Below are 19,309 nucleotides of genomic sequence, written 5' to 3'. Positions count from 1 at the left end.
GCACACGCCACTCATTTCTACCAGAGTCCCCGGTCAAAGGTCATGTCCCTGGTGCCCCCGACTTCATCTTCACCCCCCTCGGGGCTTCTTCTTCAGTTCATGTGCTGATTTGATGAAATATCTGTCCCTACTGGACTATGAACACGTCAAGGGGAAGGCTGGATCTTACAGCCGTGCACCTCAGTGCTAAGCACAATGAATTCTACACAGCAGTTTCCAAAAGCCTCGGGTAGCTCCATGTGTGAATGACAAGAACAAGAGAGTCCGGGCAGCCAGGGAGACAGGCAGGAAACCCAGTGCGTGCCGGGCCTGCCCCACAGACACGCAGGAGGCACGCACGCGGGCAGAGCGGGAGCAGCTAGCGCGTCCCACAGGGAAATCAGCACTCTAGAACACCAGGGCAAATGGCTGCGGCTCGACAGTGGAAATCGGCAGGCTAGAACACCAGGGCAAACCGCTGTAACTCGACGGTGGAAATCGGCAGGCTAGAACACCAGGGCAAACCGCTGCGGCTCGACAGTGGAAATCGGCAGGCTAGAACACCAGGGCAAACCGCTGTAACTCGAGTTTCCTCCAGATGCCTTCATGATGGCCACAGTGAGCCCGAGTATTTAAACGCCATGTGGCGTGTAGCATTGGAAACGCTGTTTAGCTCAGTGTACCAGCGTTTAGAAAATGACCCACAGATGACGCTGTGGTGAGGATTCTGTTCAAAGGGAGGAGCTAAACACACTCAGGTGCACACTCAACCATACCCAGCCTCATACCAACAGGCTCGTGACTGGGATCCTCCAAGTGTGTAGTGTGTACCCAAGTGGAGATCTGTGAATTGTGGATTAAAAAACCAATGTTTGGTTAAAAACAGCCACGGCACACATGTGAAAAGGACAGGTGCTAGCCTCGTCTGAGTCAGAAACACTGCTAGCAGGGGACGGAGCGCGTCTGAGTCAGAAACACTGCTAGCAGGGGACGGAGCGCGTCTGAGTCAGAAACACTGCTAGCAGGGGACGGAGCGCGTCTGAGTCAGAGACACTGCTAGCAGGGGACGGAGCGCGTCTGAGTCAGAGACACTGCTAGCAGGGGACGGAGCGCGTCTGAGTCAGAGACACTGCTAGCAGGGGACGGAGCGCGTCTGAGTCAGAGACACTGCTAGCAGGGGACGGAGCGCGTCTGAGTCAGAGACACTGCTAGCAGGGGACGGAGCGCGTCTGAGTCAGAGACACTGCTAGCAGGGGACGGAGCGCGTCTGAGTCAGAAACACTGCTAGCAGGGGACGGAGCGCGTCTGGGGGAGGACCGGGGACCGAGCGCGTCTGGGGGAGGACCGGGGACCGAGCGCGTCTGGGGGAGGACCGGGGACGGAGCGCGTCTGGGGGAGGACTCTCTGGGGGAGGACTCTCTGGGGGAGGACTCTCTGGGGGAGGACTCTGGGGGACGGAGCGCGTCTGGGGGAGGACTCTCTGGGGGACGGAGCGCGTCTGGGGGAGGACCGGGGACTGAGCGCGTCTGGGGGAGGACCGGGGACTGAGCGCGTCTGGGGGAGGACTCTCTGGGGGAGGACTCTCTGGGGGAGGACTCTGGGGGACGGAGCGCGTCTGGGGGAGGACCGGGGCCACCGTGCCCAGGCCGGACCAGAGCCCTGCTCTGTACTCACCCTGCCGTGGGCCGCAGCAGCTCCCCGTCCTTGGTCCACGTGTACGTGGCGTGGGTGGGGACCCGCAGGCCGCACAGGATGTGGATGGTCTCCGTCTTGTTTGTGATGTACACGGTGTTTCCGACCTGGGCGGTGATGGTTGTATTGAAGGAGATGGCGGAGGGCTGTGTCTGTCTTAGGAGCACGGGCCGCCTGCCCGGGAGGGGCCCCGCGGAGCTCTGGGGCCCGTCTCCTGCCGGCGGCTCTCTGGGCCGGGCGTTCAGGACCTCCTCGTCCCCACGGCTCTGGGGCACGGGTGCGGGCTGCACCTGAACCAGCTCGGCCGCCAGCTGGTGCATCACCTGGGACGCCAGGTCCCTGCTGACCTCTCCTGTCTCCAGCAGCCGACTCAGGTTCTTTATCAGCTCCTCAAACTGGGCCGTGTCCAGGCTGTGGGCTCCCTGCTGCACCGCTGCTTCGAACTGCCTGGGCTCAAGGCCCCAGGGGGCGTCGCCGCTGCCTGGAGAACCATGGCTGCAGGGGCCCAACAGAGCTCTCAAGGAAGCCGGGTGGTCCGTCTGGCCGCCAGGCGGGTAAAGCCCATCTTTGTGACTCCAAAGCTGCTGCATTTTATGCCACACGGCACCCAAGCTATTGGCTTCCCCGGGGTCCGTCCCGGAAGGGTCCCTGGCATGTTCTCGGACAGCTGGGTGTGCCACGAGCCGGTTGTCCGTGCCGATGAGCTTGAGAACCACTGTTTCCTGAGCCGGGCCCGCGAGGCACCGATACACACCGATGTCGGCCGCTGCGAGCCGGGGGATCTTCAGGGAGCCCGACTTTGTGACCCGCAGCTGTCTGGAGCTCTGCAGACAACGGCCACCCTTCTCCCACCTGATCAGAGACTTCTGGAATCGCCGCACGGGGCACCTGACGATCACGGATGTGTTGGGCAGCAGGTAAGCCCGGCTCCCCACCGTCAGGTTGATCTGCTTCTCCTCCCGGGTCTGGATGTAGATCCTTCGCACGCTGAGAATCTCAGGGCCCCGACCACTAAGTCTTGGCTTTGTCTCTGGCTTCATTTCTGCAGGGGAAAAACAGGATAGAAAAGACATGCAAATTTTAAAAAATCACTCAAAAATGAACACTTATTGACCGCATCCTTCCAGGCGGATACAAGCCTACATAACTCACTTTTTCTATTCTTAACACACACACACACACAACACTAAAGCTGGAGTGAAATGAAAGACTAACTCTTTAGTAGAGAAGAAGGCAGGTTTCAATGAGGGCTGAAGAACAGAGCCTTGGTTGGAGGCGGGGTGAGGCGAGCGTGGGGTCTGGGCTCTAGGCCTGGCCTTCTGGCTAGCAGGGTCCTGGTGAGCCTCACCCTCTGCCCCGTCTGTCCTGGTTCACCTGCCTGCAGCATGAACCTCCTGCACATTCCGGAAACCTCGGGGCGTTCCTGCTCGTTATTCCGCAGGACGGTGCCAGTGCCATGCAGGCTGCCCGTCACCGAGCCTGGCAGAGCCACGCACCATGCTCGGGGGAAATCAGGGTGCACCTCCCCAGGCTTCCCGGATTCCCAGGGACTTCGAAACCTGGACTCCAACCTTTGGAATCTCAAGATTTTGAAATGCGGTTCTCAAAATGCTCTCAGGGAAAACAAAATTCCTCCATTGCCCGTGAGTCAGCGGGGCGAGGCCTCCGAGCCTGGGCTGGAGAGGCAGCGGACCTGTGGCCCCTGCCCGTCCTGGCCTGGGCACCTCCCAGGCCTCCCTGCATTCTTGGGTTCTCATCCCCAGGCGAGGACAGTGCTACCCAGGGGGCGGCTACGTGGGATGATGCACCCAGGGAACGGCCCTCGGCCAGTGCTGCACAATCTAACTGAACGCTTTCATCATTTTGCTCTGTGAGGAGGTTCTCCAGGAGAACCACACACGCGTGCATGCCACATTAAAGCAACAGCTCATTTCTAACTAACTCCTGTCTTCCCGCAAGCTCGGGGATGTCTGCAGGTGCGTGCTGTCTCTACAGGAGAAATGGAAGAGAGTGGAAAAGCAGAGAAGGGACTCAGCCCCAAAGCCGTTATTCCACGTCCTCTGCTCTGCTGCCCGGTGTCCAGCCCGCAGGCAGGGCTGATCTCCTTCCCTGAGACCCCTCCTCACAAGTGCCCAGGGCCCCGCACAGCGACGCCAGCTTATCATCCACACCGTAACTGCAGCCGCGTCGGGAACCGGCGGTCTGCAGGGAAGCTACTCCACATCCTCACCTCCCTGGCTTTAGGCGAGACGCAGCTCCGCTGTGTTTACCTGGATGATTGCTCAGCTCTGCTGTTTAACTGGACGACGAGCACATGTTGCTGGAGCCGGGGCATTCTGCTCACAACTCCTACCAGGGGTGTGCGTGTGACCACCAGGGGTGTGCGTGTGACCACCAGGGGTGTGCGTGTGACTCCTACCAGGGGTGTGCGTGTGACTACCAGGGGTGTGCGTGTGACCACCAGGGGTGTGCGTGTGACTCCTACCAGGGGTGTGCGTGTGACCACCAGGGGTGTGCGTGTGACTCCTACCAGAGGTTTGCGTGTGACCACCAGGGGTGTGCGTGTGACTCCTATCAGGGGTGTGCGTGTGACCACCAGGGGTGTGCGTGTGACCACCAGGGGTGTGCGTGTGACTCCTACCAGGAGTGTGTGTGCGTGTGACCACCAGGGGTGTGCGTGTGACTCCTATCAGGGGTGTGTGTGTGACCACCAGGGGTGTGCGTGTGACTCCTACCAGGGGTGTGCGTGTGACTCCTACCAGGGGTGTGCGTGTGACTCCTACCAGGGGTGTGCGTGTGACCACCAGGGGTGTGCGTGTGACTACCAGGGGTGTGCGTGTGACCACCAGGAGTGTGTGTGTGTGACTACCAGGAGTGTGTGTGTGACTACCAGGGGTGTGTGACTACCAGGAGTGTGTGTGTGTGTGTGTGACTACCAGGAGTGTGTGTGACTACCAGGAGTGTGTGTGACTACCAGGATTGTGCGTGTGACCCCTACCAGGAGTGTGTGTGTGTGTGTGACTACCAGGGGTGTGTGTGTGTGTGTGTGTGTGTGTGTGACTACCAGGGGTGTGTGTGTGTGTGTGTGTGTGTGTGTGACTACCAGGAGTGTGTGTGTGTGTGTGTGTGTGTGTGTGACTACCAGGGGTGTGTGTGTGTGTGTGACTACCAGGGGTGTGTGTGTGTGTGTGACTACCAGGAGTGTGTGTGACTACCAGGAGTGTGCGTGTGACCCCTACCAGGGGTGTGTGTGTAACTCCGACCGGGGGTGTGCGTGCGACTCGCACCGGGGGTGTGTGTGTAACTCTGACTGGGGGTGTGTGTGTAACTCTGACCGGGGGTGTGTGTGTAACTCCGACCAGGGGTGTGCGTGCGACTCGCACCGGGGGTGTGCGTGCGACTCGCACCGGGGGTGTGCCGTGGCTTCCACTCAGAAAGCAGAGGTCGCAGCAGCACTGTGAGCGGTGTTTCTGAGTGCTGGCTTTCTCAGGACGCCGCAGTCTCCATGTTCTCCCACCGGCCTGAGCTCACTCAGCCCCGGACAGCAGCAGGAGCCAGTCCAGGCCGAGAGAGGGGCACACACGGGTGCCACGAGGGACCGCACACAGGGCACACTTACACACACACACGAGGGACCGCACACACAGGGCACACTTACACACACACACGAGGGACGGCACACACAGGCACACTTACACACACACACGAGGGACCGCACACACAGGGCACACTTACACACACACACGAGGGACCGCACACACAGGCACACTTACACACACACGAGGGACCGCACACACGGCACACTTACCCCCGCACACACGAGGGACCGCACACACAGGGCACACTTACACACACACACACGAGGGACCGCACACACAGGCACACTTACACACACACACGAGGGACCACACACACAGGCACACTTACCCCCGCACACACGAGGGACCGCACACACAGGGCACACTTACACACACACACGAGGGACCGCACACAGGGCACACTTACACACACACAAGAGGGACCGCACACACAGGCACACTTACACACACACGAGGGACCGCACACAGGCACACTTACACACACACACACGAGGGACCGCACACACGGCACACTTACCCCCGCACACACGAGGGACCGCACACACAGGGCACACTTACACACACACACACGAGGGACCGCACACACAGGCACACTTACACACACACACGAGGGACCGCACACACAGGCACACTTACACACACACACGAGGGACCGCACACAGGCACACTTACACACACACACACGAGGGACTGCACACAGGCACACTTACACACACACACGAGGGACCGCACACACAGGCACACTTACACACACACACGAGGGACCGCACACACAGGGCACACTTACCCCCGCACACACGAGGGACCGCACACACAGGCACACTTACACACACACACGAGGGACCGCACACACAGGCACACTTACACACACACACGAGGGACTGCACACAGGCACACTTACCCCCGCACACACGAGGGACCACACACAGGCACACTTACCCCCGCACACACAAGGGACCGCACACACAGGCACACTTACACACACACGAGGGACCGCACACACAGGCACACTTACACACACACACGAGGGACCACACACACAGGCACACTTACCCCCGCATACACGCATCTGGCACGGTCTCTCGAGCGGGGGGCCGGCCAGACCCTGGCACGCGGCGTTGCCTAGCGGGACGCGGAGGCCCCTGGCTGTCAGCTTCTGGCACACCTGCCTCCTTCTCTGGACCCCGACGCCGCAGCTGACGGAGCACTGCGGGGAGAGCATGCGGCCATCGCGCCGGGCCAGAGGTAGGCCAGCGCCGGCCCAGCCACGGCAAGGCCGCACGGGGGGAGGAAGAGGGGGCTGAGGGCGCCGGGCCGGCCACGGCAAGGCCGCACGGGGCGGGGGGACGAAGAGGGGGCTGAGGGCGCCAGGCCGGAGGCGGCCCCGGCGAGCCCCTCCTGCGGGCTAGACAGCTGGAGGCTCTCCACGACGGCGGGCGGCCTCCCTCCCCACCCTCAGGCCGCATCGCCTCTGCGCCCTGCGCTGGCAAGGGGCAGGAAGTGTCTCCTTCAGCTCTGCCTCCCACCCACACCCTGCAGGACCACACTCTGGGTTCTTGGGGGGAGCATGATTGCAGTCACCCCCACCCCCTGGTCTCTGAGCGCTGTCCTGGTCTCTGAGCGCTGTCCCTGGTCTCTGAGCGCTGTCCTGGTCTCTGAGCACTGTCCTGGTCTCTGAGCGCTGTCCCTGGTCTCTGAGCGCTGTCCTGGTCTCTGAGCGCTGTCCCTGGTCTCTGAGCGCTGTCCTGGTCTCTGAGCCGCTGTCCCTGGTCTCTGAGCCGCTGTCCCCTGGTCTCTGAGCCGCTGTCCCTGGTCTCTGAGCGCTGTCCCTGGTCTCTGAGCGCTGTCCCTGGTCTGAGCCACTGTCCCTGGTCTCTGAGCGCTGTCCCTGGTCTGAGCCACTGTCCCTGGTCTCTGAGCGCTGTCCCTGGTCTCTGAGCGCTGTCCCCTGGTCTCTGAGCGCTGTCCCTGGTCTCTGAGCCGCTGTCCCCTGGTCTCTGAGCGCTGTCCTGGTCTCTGAGCGCTGTCCCTGGTCTCTGAGCGCTGTCCCTGGTTTGAGCCACTGTCCCTGGTCTCTGAGCGCTGTCCCTGGTCTCTGAGCCACTGTCCTGGTCTCTGAGCGCTGTCCTGGTCTCTGAGCGCTGTCCCTGGTCTCTGAGCGCTGTCCCTGGTCTCTGAGCGCTGTCCCTGGTCTCTGAGCGCTGTCCCTGGTCTCTGAGCCACTGTCCTGGTCTCTGAGCGCTGTCCCCTGGTCTCTGAGCGCTGTCCCTGGTCTCTGAGCGCTGTCCCTGGTCTCTGAGCACTGTCCCTGGTCTGAGCCACTGTCCCTGGTCTCTGAGCGCTGTCCCTGGTCTCTGAGCCGCTGTCCTGGTCTCTGAGCGCTGTCCTGGTCTCTGAGCGCTGTCCTGGTCTCTGAGCGCTGTCCCTGGTCTCTGAGCGCTGTCCCTGGTCTGAGCCGCTGTCCCCTGGTCTCTGAGCCACTGTCCTGGTCTCTGAGCGCTGTCCCTGGTCTCTGAGCGCTGCCCCTGGTCTCTGAGCGCTGTCCCTGGTCTCTGAGCCGCTGTCCCTGGTCTCTGAGCCGCTGTCCCTGGTCTCTGAGCGCTGTCCCTGGTCTCTGAGCGCTGTCCCTGGTCTCTGAGCGCTGTCCTCTGGTCTCTGAGCGCTGTTCCTGGTCTCTGAGCGCTGTCCTGGACTCTGAGCCACTGTCCCTGGTCTCTGAGCGCTGTCCCTGGCCTCTGAGCGCTGTCCCTGGTCTCTGAGCCACTGTCCCTGGTCTCTGAGCGCTGCCCCTGGTCTCTGAGCGCTGTCCCTGGTCTCTGAGCCGCTGTCCCTGGTCTCTGAGCCGCTGTCCCTGGTCTCTGAGCGCTGTCCCTGGTCTCTGAGCGCTGTCCCTGGTCTCTGAGCGCTGTCCTCTGGTCTCTGAGCGCTGTTCCTGGTCTCTGAGCGCTGTCCTGGACTCTGAGCCACTGTCCCTGGTCTCTGAGCGCTGTCCTGGTCTCTGAGCGCTGTCCCTGGCCTCTCAGCGCTGTCCCTGGTCTCTGAGCCACTGTCCCTGGTCTCTGAGCACTGTCCCTGGTCTCTGAGCCACTGTCCCTGGTCTGAGCGCTGCCCCTGGTCTCTGAGCGCTGTCCCTGGTCTCTGAGCCACTGTCCTGGTCTCTGAGCCGCTGTCCCTGGTCTCTGAGCGCTGTCCCTGGTCTCTGAGCGCTGTCCCTGGTCTGAGCCGCTGTCCCTGGCCTCTGAGCCGCTGTCCCTGGCCTCTGAGCGCTGTCCCTGGTCTCTGAGCGCTGTCCCTGGACTCTGAGCCGCTGTCCCTGGTCTCTGAGCGCTGTCCCTGGACTCTGAGCCGCTGTCCCTGGTCTCTGAGCGCTGTCCCTGGCCTCTGAGCCACTGTCCTGGTCTCTGAGCCGCTGTCCCTGGTCTCTGAGCGCTGTCCCTGGTCTCTGAGCCGCTGTCCTGGTCTCTGAGCCGCTGTCCTGGACTCTGAGCCGCTGTCCTCTGGTCTGAGCCGCTGGCCAGGCCTTTGACTCCCGGGGACCCTCATCCTAGTCTTCCCTCATTTTGGTCCAGAGCTCATGGTCTCTGGCTGGTGTGCCTCGTGACGTAGTTGGGGACTGTGGCCACCCCACTGTTCACTGAAGTCAAAGTGTCCCTTTTTTCATTCTATTTTTAAACTGGATTTCAAAGGAGAGGAGTCCAACTTTAAAAAACTCCTTCACTGTCACTTCTGACAGAGGCTCTTGGTGATTACTTTCAGCACGGAGAAAAGCTCTTTGTAGGGTCACGTTACGGGTATTCTAAAACTACCACTTGCCAATTGCCATTTATCTGCTAACCTCCTCAGCGATCACTTAAGTTTAAAACTTACATGCCATATAAATAATACCAAGGTTGTGTCCAACTATCATGGAGCCTATGTGTGTATCTAACGTCTTTAGACAGCCATCAGACACTAAGACATCAACAGCTGATGAGCCGGGTGCGGGCAGAGGGAACCCCTCGCTGGGAGGAGGGGAGGGGGAGGCGGGTCTGGGTGTGGAGGGGAGGGGGGTGGCGGGTCTGAGGGAGGAGGGGAGGGGGGTGGCGGGTCTGGGGGTGGAGGGGAGGGGGAGGCGGGTCTGGGTGTGGAGGGGAGGGGGGAGGCGGGTCTGGGGGTGGAGGGGAGGGGGGTGGCGGGTCTGGGTGTGGAGGGGAGGGGGGTGGCGGGTCTGGGGGTGGAGGGGAGGGGGTGGCGGGTCTGAGGGTGGAGGGGAGGGGGAGGTGGGTCTGGGTGTGGAGGGGAGGGGGAGGCGGGTCTGGGTGTGGAGGGGAGGGGGTGGCGGGTCTGGGGGAGGAGGGGAGGGGGGTGGCGGGTCTGGGGGTGGAGGGGAGGGGTGGCGGGTCTGGGGGAGGAGGGGAGGGGGGTGGCGGGTCTGGGGGAGGAGGGGGAGGGGGGTGGCGGGTCTGAGGGTGGAGGGGAGGGGGAGGTGGGTCTGGGGGAGGAGGGGAGGGGGGTGGCGGGTCTGGGGGTGGAGGGGAGGGGGAGGTGGGTCTGGGGGAGGAGGGGAGGGGGGTGGCGGGTCTGGGGGTGGAGGGGAGGGGGAGGCGGGTCTGAGGGAGGAGGGGAGGAGGAGGCGGGTCTGGGGGTGGAGGGGAGGGAGGAGGCGGGTCTGAGGGAGGAGGCGAGGGGGGAGGCGGGTCTGAGGGAGGAGGGGAGGGGGAGGCGGGTCTGGGGGAGGAGGGGAGGGGGGAGGCGGGTCTGGGGGTGGAGGGGAGGGGGAGGCGGGTCTGGGGGTGGAGGGGAGGGGTGGCGGGTCTGAGGGAGGAGGGGAGGAGGGAGGCGGGTCTGGGGGTGGAGGGGAGGGGGGTGGCGGGTCTGAGGGAGGAGGGGAGGGGGGTGGCGGGTCTGAGGGAGGAGGCGAGGGGGGAGGCGGGTCTGGGGGTAGAGGGGAGGGGGTGGCGGGTCTGGGGGAGGAGGGGAGGGGGGTGGCGGGTCTGGGGGAGGAGGGGAGGGAGGAAGCGGGTCTGAGGGAGGAGGGGAGGGGGAGGCGGGTCTGGGGGAGGAGGGGAGGGGGAGGCGGGTCTGGGGGTGGAGGGGAGGGGGAGGCGGGTCGGGGGGTGGAGGGGAGGGGTGGCGGGTCTGAGGGAGGAGGGGAGGAGGGAGGCGGGTCTGGGGGTGGAGGGGAGGGGGAGGCGGGTCTGAGGGAGGAGGGGAGGGGGGAGGCGGGTCTGAGGGAGGAGGGGAGGGGGGGTGGCGGGTCTGGGGGTGGAGGGGAGGGGGGTGGCGGGTCTGAGGGAGGAGGGGAGGGGGAGGCGGGTCTGAGGGAGGAGGGGAGGGGGAGGCGGGTCTGGGGGAGGAGGGGAGGGGGAGGCGGGTCTGGGGGTGGAGGGGAGGGGGAGGCGGGTCTGGGGGTGGAGGGGAGGGGGAGGCGGGTCTGAGGGAGGAGGGGAGGGGGAGGCGGGTCTGGGGGTGGAGGGGAGGGGGAGGCGGGTCTTGGGGTGGAGGGGAGGGGGAGGCGGGTCTGGGGGTGGAGGGGAGGGGGAGGCGGGTCTGGGGGTGGAGGGGAGGGGGAGGCGGGTCTGAGGGAGGAGGGGAGGGGGAGGCGGGTCTGGGGGAGGAGGGGAGGGGGAGGCGGGTCTGAGGGAGGAGGGGAGGGGGGAGGCGGGTCTGAGGGAGGAGGGGAGGGGGAGGCGGGTCTGGGGGAGGAGGGGAGGGGGAGGCGGGTCTGGGGGAGGAGGGGAGGGGGAGGCGGGTCTGAGGGAGGAGGGGAGGGGGGAGGCGGGTCTGGGGGTGGAGGGGAGGGGGGAGGCGGGTCTGAGGGAGGAGGGGAGGGGGAGGCGGGTCTGAGGGAGGAGGGGAGGGGGAGGCGGGTCTGAGGGAGGAGGGGAGGGGGGAGGCGGGTCTATGGGTGGAGGGGAGGGGGAGCCGGGTCTGAGGGAGGAGGGGAGGGGGAGGCGGGTCTGAGGGAGGAGGGGAGGGGGAGGCGGGTCTGGGGGTGGAGGGGAGGGGGAGGCGGGTCTGAGGGAGGAGGGGAGGGGGAGGCGGGTCTGGGGGTGGAGGGGAGGGGGAGGCGGGTCTTGGGGTGGAGGGGAGGGGGAGGCGGGTCTGAGGGAGGAGGGGAGGGGGGAGGCGGGGTCTATGGGTGGAGGGGAGGGGGAGCCGGGTCTGAGGGAGGAGGGGAGGGGGAGGCGGGTCTGAGGGAGGAGGGGAGGGGGGAGGCGGGTCTGGGGGTGGAGGGGAGGGGGAGGCGGGTCTGAGGGAGGAGGCGAGGGGGGAGGCGGGTCTGAGGGAGGAGGTGCGGGGTCCCAGTCTGAGGGAGGAGGTGCGGGGTCCCAGTCTGAGGGAGGAGGTGCGGGGTCCTCCGTCTGAGGGAAAAGGTGTGGGGTCCCCAGTCTGAGGGAGGAGGGGAGGGGTTGGCGGGTTTGAGGGAGGAGGTGCGGGGTCCCAGTCTGAGGGAGGAGGTGCGGGGTCCCCAGTCTGAGGGGGGGAGGGGGGAGGCGGGTCTGAGGGAGGAAGTGCGGGGTCCCAGTCTGAGGGAGGAGGGGAGGGGATGAAGGGTCTGAGGGAGGAGGGGAGGGGATGAAGGGTCTGAGGGAGGAGGTTCCCCAGTCTGAGGGAGGAGGGGAGGGGGGAGGCGGGTCTGAGGGAGGAGGTGCGGGGTCCCCAGTCTGAGGGAGGGGGGGAGGGAGGCCGCGCACCTGGGACCAGTCCCCGGGGTCCAGGCGGGGCGGACAGTCGGCCCTGGCGCAGGACCTGCGGGCCGCGGCCTTGGGTCCTGGGCACAGCTCGTCCGCCAGGGTGAGGACGCGGCCGTCGGCCAGCAGCTGCCGACAGGAGACGGTCCGGGCCTGCGAGCCGCCGCCGCCGCACGTCCTGGAACACTGACGGGGCCGGTGGGCGGGGCGGGGCGGAGGACGGGGCGGGGCCGGGAGCAAGGGGCGGGGCCGGGAGCAGGGGCGGGGCCGGGAGGACGGAGGCGGGGCCGGGGTGGGCGGGGCGGGCCGGAGGACGGGGCGGGGCCGGGAGCAAGGGGCGGGGCCGGGAGCAGGGGGCGGGGCTGGGAGCAGGGGGCGGGGCTGGGAGGGCGGAGGCGGGGCCGGGGTGGGCGGGGGCGGAGGACGGGGCGGGGCCGGGAGCAAGGGGCGGGGCGGAGGGCGCCGCATGTCCTGGAACACTGAGGGGGCCGGGTGGGCGGGGCGGGCCGGAGGACAGGGCGGGGCCGGGAGCAAGGGGCGGGGCCAGGAGCAAGGGGGCGGGGCCGGGAGGGCGGAGGCGGGGCCGGGGTGGGCGGGGGCGGAGGACGGGGCGGGGCGGTGGGCGGGGCCGGGAGCAAGGGGCGGGGCCGGGAGCGAGGGGGCGGGGCTGGGAGGGCGGAGGCGGGGCCGGGGTGGGCGGGGGCGGAGGGCGGGGCGGGACCGGACGGGGCGGGCGGGCGGCGCCGCGTACCTGCTGCCAGGCTCCCACATGCCAGCGCGGCGGGCAGTCAAACTGATTGCAGGCCCGCAGCGCATGCGGCTTCTCCCCGGCGCACGCCTCCGGGGCCGCCGGGGAGGCCTCGGGGCGCAGGCAGCGCACCTCCCGGGTCTGGATCCCCACGCCGCAGGAGGCGGAGCACGGCCCCCAGGCCTCCGCCAGCCACCTGGGCAGAGGAGACGGAGGGGCCGGTGAGGGATGGGGGGAAGGAGGGAGGGGAGGAGGGAGAGGAGGAGGGAGGGGGGAGGACAGAGGGGGAGAGGGAGGGAGGGGGAGGGAGCCAGCGCAAGCCCGGTGGGAGAAGCTGGGTGAGACCAGCTGACCCATGGCCAGCCCTGCGCCCCGATGGTGGCCAGCCCTGCGCCCCGGATGGTGGCCAGCCCTGCGCCCCGGATGGTGGCCAGCCCTGCGCCCCGATGATGGCCAGCCCTGCGCCCAGATGGTGGCCAGCCCTGCGCCCCGGATGGTGGCCAGCCCTGCGCCCCGATGGTGGCCAGCCCTGCGCCCCAGATGTGTGCGCTTGGTGCCGTGTGCACAGGCCCCAGGGCCTCAATACCTCCTGAGAAAGCAACACAAAACCCTAAGAAAAGCCTCTCCCGTCAGGGCTGATTTACAGCACACGTGTAAGCCATTCCTCTCCAATAAGGTGTTGGGGAAACCAGGTTTGCTCCGAGACATCTGTAAAAAATGAGAACCAAGGCGGCTGCTCTGGATCCATCTTCCAAGGTGAGAGGCGCTGGCCCCGGGGCAGTCCGCAAAGGCCGATTCCAAATTCCGCCCAAGGGACGTCCAGAAATGCCTAGCAATCAAGGGCCAAAGTACACACATGTGTGCGCAGGAAGCATCACTGAGTGACCCAGCTCCTGGGAGGAAGAGGGGGTGAGGATTGCCCACGGAGGCTAGCCTTGTCTCTCCTCTCAGAGCCTGCTTCCTGCAAGATGGCTTTCCACATGCTCTGTGACAGTCTACTGGCGGCGAAGCCTCCTCCTGCGCTCAGCCGGACCCAGCGCTGAGAAGGGCTTCCTCCCACTCACTCACTCCTCCTAGCGACACAGCCAGCCCACGGCCCGCTGGCCTCCCCTGACCGCGAAGAGCAGCTCCACCAAGTGCGCTGTGCCAGGCCAGGCTGGCTGGCGCCCCTTCTGAGATATCCCAAGACAGTGGCCACCAGAGGAGGTGACGTGGCCCAGGCCGGCCGGTGCCCCTTCTGAGATATCCCAAGACAGTGGCCACCAGAGGAGGTGACGTGGCCCAGGCCGGCCGGCGCCCCTTCTGAGATATCCCAAGACAGTGGCCGCCGGAGGAGGCAACGTGGCCCAGGCCAGCCGGCGCCCCTTCTGAGATATCCCAAGATGGTGGCTGCCAGAGGAGGCGGACGTGGCTGCCAGAGGAGGCGGTCGTGGCCGGCATTGTGACTCTGTCTTGCGGTCTGTTTTGTCTTTGGAGCTGTGGTAACAATGAGCGCGGGTGTCCGTGTATTTCCTTCCTCGACTGTGTGACTCTGGATTCTGCTGCTCCAGCCCCCGGGCTCTTCGCAGCCATCTTCTCTGTGGCTGTCGGCAGCGTCCGTTTCTCTCTCCACTTTGTGGAGATTCACGGTAGAGTCTCCCCAGTAGCTCCCCCTCCTACCTCTTTTGCAAATCACCTTCATTCTGCGGTTTGTTCTAGACTTCTTTAGGTCACCTGTCCACATTACCTGTTGCTCCTACTCCATGGGTTTTGTTTACGTTACCATTTTAATGTCTGGATATCTCGTGATGAGTCATATAAGCTGACTGTATTTAATCTTTTTTGACTGATCAAATTTCTTCAAATGGTTTAACCTTGTATTTGGTTCTTTAAAAACAAATCTTCCAGGTGATTTTTAATTTTGGCAGCGCTAGGGTTTGAACTCGGGCCCTGGGTTGGCAGGCAGGTGCTCTAACATTGAGCCACAGCCTCAACCTTTCCAGCGGATACTTTGAGACAGGGTCTTGCTCCCTGCTGGATGTGTGTGGGGACATAATTGGCCTGTTCCAGACTTCCTGCTACTGCTGTAACAAAAGGCAGGAGGCCCCACATCCAGGGACCTCCAGGGTCTGCAGTCCAGGCCAGCCTGGCTAGGCAGGAGACGCGGCCCTCCCAACCTCAGCCCGCCACAGAGCCCCAGCCCACAGCAGAGCCCCGTGTGCGTGTGGGTGTGTGGTGATGGTGTATGTATGCTGGTGTGTGTGTGTGTGGTGATGGAGTGTGTGTATATGGTGTGTGTGATGGTGTGGTGTGTGTGTAGTGGTATGTGTGTATGTATATGGTGTGTGGTGAGGGTGTGTGTGTGGGATGTGTGTGATGGTGTGTGTGCTGATGGTGTGTGTATGGTGTGTGGTATATGGCGGTGTGTGTGGTGATGGAGGTGGTGTGTGTGGGTGTGTGTGTAGTGACGGTGATGGTGTGTGTGCTTGTGTGTGTGGTGCATGATGTGTGTGTGTGTGGTGTGTGGTGGTGGTGGTGGTGTGTGTGGTGTGTGTAGTGATGGTGATGGTGTGTGTGCTTGTGTGTGGGGTGTGTGTGTGTGTGTGTGTGTGCGCGCAGTGGTGATGGTGGTACTGAGGTGTGAACACAGGGCCCTGTAACACAGCTCAGTCCCAGCAGCTCTGCATGTGAGGAAAGTCACCAGGACAGCTACGACTGTCACATTTCTGATGAGGATCTGAGTTCGAGGCTGAAGGCTCAGAGGTCCTCGGTCACCCTGGTGCCACCCCACTAACACACTGCGGCCCGGCCACCTGCACACAGCCCTCGGCAGGAGCTACCGCGAGTCAGGATGCGCTGCGTGCAGCTGCGCCTCACTGAGGCAGATCCTAAAGACGAGGGAGGAGGGGCGAGGGGGCCCCAGCCCCGGCAGGGCTGAGCCCTGAGAGAGGAGGCTGTCCTCCCCACAACCTGCTCCTGTCTGCGAGCCGCTGGCTCCTTCCTGGAAAGAGCAAGCCCGTAAAGGGCCACGCTGGGAGGGGCCGCCCCAGGAGGGACTCAGCCCACCCCCTCCGGTCCAGCCACCGCAGCACACACATGGGTGGTAGGGTGAAGACCCGCGGTCCTCCACCCACTCCTGGGGTGACATTGCTGCTATTGCCCTTGGATTTGGTAAATATTTGTGTGGAAAATCTGAGGCAACCCGTTCCGCCTCTCCCGCAACACCAGCTTTCTCGAACCTCCACGCATTTTTGTAAACTTACCTTTATTTTGGCATCAACTCTTGGTCTCTCCTGGGCATTTCCCCCTCTAACTCTCAGCCTTTGCAATGACGAATGGACTTTGAAATGACGAGTAGCATTTCCTTTCACCTAAAAACACCCTTAATTTTGCAACGGGGCCAGGATACACTGCCTGCTGTGGCGCTATTTCCAGCAGAGCATCTCTGTGTGCAGAGGCTGCAGCACCGGGCTGCGTGAGCTCTCGCTCGGCGTCTGTGAGGACGGCGGGCATGCTGGACACAGCAGAGGGGTGAACCGGCCAGCGTGCTGCCCGCGCCTCCGCGCCGGCCCCGGGCGCGCCGGCCCCGGGCGCGCTGCCCGCCTGGCTGTGCTGGCCCCGGGCGCGCTGCCCGCCTGGCTGTGCTGGCCTGGGGCGCGCTGCCCGCCTGGCTGTGCTGTGCTGGCCCCGGACGCGCTGCCCGCCTGGCTGTGCTGTGCTGGCCCGGGTCGCGCTGCCCGCCTGGCTGTGCTGGCCCCGGACGCGCTGCCCGCCTGGCTGTGCTGTGCTGGCCTGGGGCGCGCTGCCCGCCTGGCTGTGCTGGCCCCGGACGCGCTGCCCGCCTGGCTGTGCTGGCCCCGGGCGCGCTGCCCGCCTGGCTGTGCCGGCCCCGGGCGCGCTGCCCGCCTGGCTGTGCTGTGCTGGCCCCGGGCGCGCTGCCCGCCTGGCTGTGCTGGCCCCGGGCGCGCTGCCCACCTGGCTGTGCTGTGCTGGCCTGGGGCGTGCTGCCCGCCTGGCTGTGCTGTGCTGGCCCCGGGCGCGCTGCCCGCCAGGCTGTGCCGTGCCGGCCCCGGACGCGCTGCCCGCCTGGCTGTGCTGTGCTGGCCCCGGGCGCGCTGCCCGCCTGGCTGTGCTGGCCCCGGGCGCGCTGTCCACCTGGCTGTGCTGTGCTGGCCCGGGGCGCGCTGCCCGCCTGGCTGTGCCGGCCCGGGGGGCGCTGCCCGCCTGGCTGTGCTGGCCCCGGGCACGCTGCCCGCCTGGCTGTGCTGGCCCCGGGCACGCTGCCCACCTGGCTGTGCTGTGCTGGCCCCGGGCGCGCTGCCCGCCTGGCTGTGCTGGCCCCGGACGCGCTGCCCGCCTGGCTGTGCCGGCCCGGGGGGCGCTGCCCGCCTGGCTGTGCTGGCCCCGGGCGCGCTGCCCGCCTGGCTGTGCTGGCCCCGGGCGCGCTGCCCGCCTGGCTGTGCTGGCCCCGGGCACTCTGCCCGCCTGGCTGTGCTGTGCTGGCCCCGGGCGCGCTGCCCGCCTGGCTGTGCTGGCCCCGGACGCGCTGCCCGCCTGGCTGTGCCGGCCCGGGGCGCGCTGCCCGCCTGGCTGTGCCGGCCCGGGGGGCGCTGCCCGCCTGGCTGTGCTGGCCCCGGGCACGCTGCCCGCCTGGCTGTGCTGGCCCCGGGCACGCTGCCCGCCTGGCTGTGCTGTGCTGGCCCCGGGCGCGCTGCCCGCCTGGCTGTGCTGGCCCCGGACGCGCTGCCCGCCTGGCTGTGCCGGCCCGGGGGGCGCTGCCCGCCTGGCTGTGCTGGCCCCGGGCGCGCTGCCCGCCTGGCTGTGCTGGCCCCGGACGCGCTGCCCGCCTGGCTGTGCCGTGCCGGCCCCGGGCGCGCTGCCCGCCTGGCTGTGCTGTGCTGGGTGGAGGAGGAGACTGGCACACTGTACTCCCTCCGTGACCTCTGGGCAAGTCAGCTTTGCCTGAGCCGCCACTCTAAGAACCCTGGCAAGCCCTCGCGCTGTACAACACGACCCTTCTATTTTACACTTCTCATGCAGCAGGGATGACAGGTGTGTGCCACCACGCCCAGCAAAGGTTGTGCGTCATTTATCATTATGAAGTTTCTGGATAAATATAAGGTTATTGGTAAGAATGAGTGCTGGGCCCTGGTGGCTCACGCCTGCCATCCTAGCTACCAGGAGGCTGAGATCTGAGGATCATGGTTCAAAACCAGCCTGGGCGGGAAAGTCGTGAGACTCTTATCTCCAATAAACCATCCAAAACAGGGAAGTGGTGCTGTGGCTCAAAATGGCAGAGTGTGAACCTTGAGCAAAAAACAGCTCAGAGAAAATGCCCAGGCCCTGAGTTCAAGCCCCGTGACAAGAAGGAGGAGGAGGAAGAGAGGAGGAGGAGGAGGAGGAAGGGGGGGGAGGAGGAGGAGGAGGGGGGAAGGAGGAGGAGGAGGGGAGGAGGAGGAGGGGAGGAAAAGGAGGAGGAGGGGAGGAGGAGGAGGAGGAGAAAGAGTAGAGGAGGAGGAGGAGGAGGAGGGGAGGAGAAGGAGGAGGAGGGGAGGAGGAGGAGGAGAAAGAGTAGAGGAGGAGGAGGAGGAGGAGGAGGAGGAGGAGGAGGAGTAGAGGAGGAGGAGGTAGAGGAGGAAGAGAGAAGGAAGAGAGGAGGAGGAGGGGAGGAGGAGGAGGAAGAGAAAGAGTAGAGGAGGAGGAGGAGGAGGAGGGGAGGAGAAGGAGGAGGAGGGGAGGAGGAGGAGGAGAAAGAGTAGAGGAGGAGGAGGAGGAGGAGGAGGAGGAGGAGGAGGAGTAGAGGAGGAGGAGGTAGAGGAGGAAGAGAGAAGGAAGAGAGGAGGAGGAGGGGAGGAGGAGGAGGAGGAGAAAGAGTAGAGGAGGAGGAGGAGGAGGAGGGGAGGAGAAGGAGGAGGAGGGGAGGAGGAGGAGGAGAAAGAGTAGAGGAGGAGGAGGAGGAGGAGGAGGAGGAGGAGGAGGAGTAGAGGAGGAGGAGGTAGAGGAGGAAGAGAGAAGGAAGAGAGGAGGAGGAGGGGAGGAGGAGGAGGAAGAGAAAGAGTAGAGGAGGAGGAGGAGGAGGAGGAGGAGGGGAGGAGGAGGAGGAGAAAGAGTAGAGGAGGAGGAGGAGGAGGAGGAGGAGCTACTTTTCACCAAGTGATAACACTTAGGGCAGTAGGATTCAAACTTGCCTGCTTCCAGCCTCTGCCTGCGTCTTGTCTCACCGCATGGTACACTGAGCTTCTAGAACTCGGAGGCTTTGGGCACGCAGCTCCCCCTGCCTCCAGCATCCCTCCTCTCCCCTTGGGGCTCACCTGTCCTCGAAGCCCCGCGCATGCGTCCGAGGCCTTCTCCGACCACCTGCCCCGCCCCACCCTGCAGCAGTGGTTTTTAGGTGATTGATTCTTGCGTTGGAGACTCTGGTGTGTTGTAGCATTCATTTTTGCGAACTTGAACTTAGAGCCTTGGGGTTGTGAGGGCTCTGTGGCATTCACCCACAGTCCAAGACCTGAGGCTAAGCCAGCGAGCTGCAGGTCACAAAAGGAGGGTACCGCTGTCGCTGGCAAAACTCAGGCCCCCGAGTCACACAGGGCCGAGCGCGGCTGTGAGGAGGGCAGGGAGCAGCGAATGGCGGGGTGGGC

General features: G+C 65.2%; 1 protein-coding gene across 1 annotated transcript in view; it reads right to left on the bottom strand.

Moving 5' to 3' along the window:
• Adamtsl3 (ADAMTS like 3) overlaps positions 1-19,309 on the bottom strand; it is a 107,770-nt gene that overhangs the window by 18,079 nt on the left and 70,382 nt on the right. Inside the window, 4 exon segments of the mRNA XM_042669658.1 lie at positions 1,654-2,713; positions 6,324-6,477; positions 11,948-12,130; positions 12,696-12,888. Coding sequence (XP_042525592.1) covers positions 1,654-2,713; positions 6,324-6,477; positions 11,948-12,130; positions 12,696-12,888 — 1,590 coding nt within the window.

The sequence above is a fragment of the Dipodomys spectabilis genome, unplaced genomic scaffold (genome assembly GCF_019054845.1).
Source record: "Dipodomys spectabilis isolate Male_0828 unplaced genomic scaffold, ASM1905484v1 ptg000501l, whole genome shotgun sequence".
In the NCBI taxonomy this organism is placed as follows: Eukaryota; Metazoa; Chordata; class Mammalia; order Rodentia; family Heteromyidae; genus Dipodomys; species Dipodomys spectabilis.
Note: the sequence above shows the minus strand (reverse complement) of the source record. Positions and strands in the feature narration are given on the sequence as shown.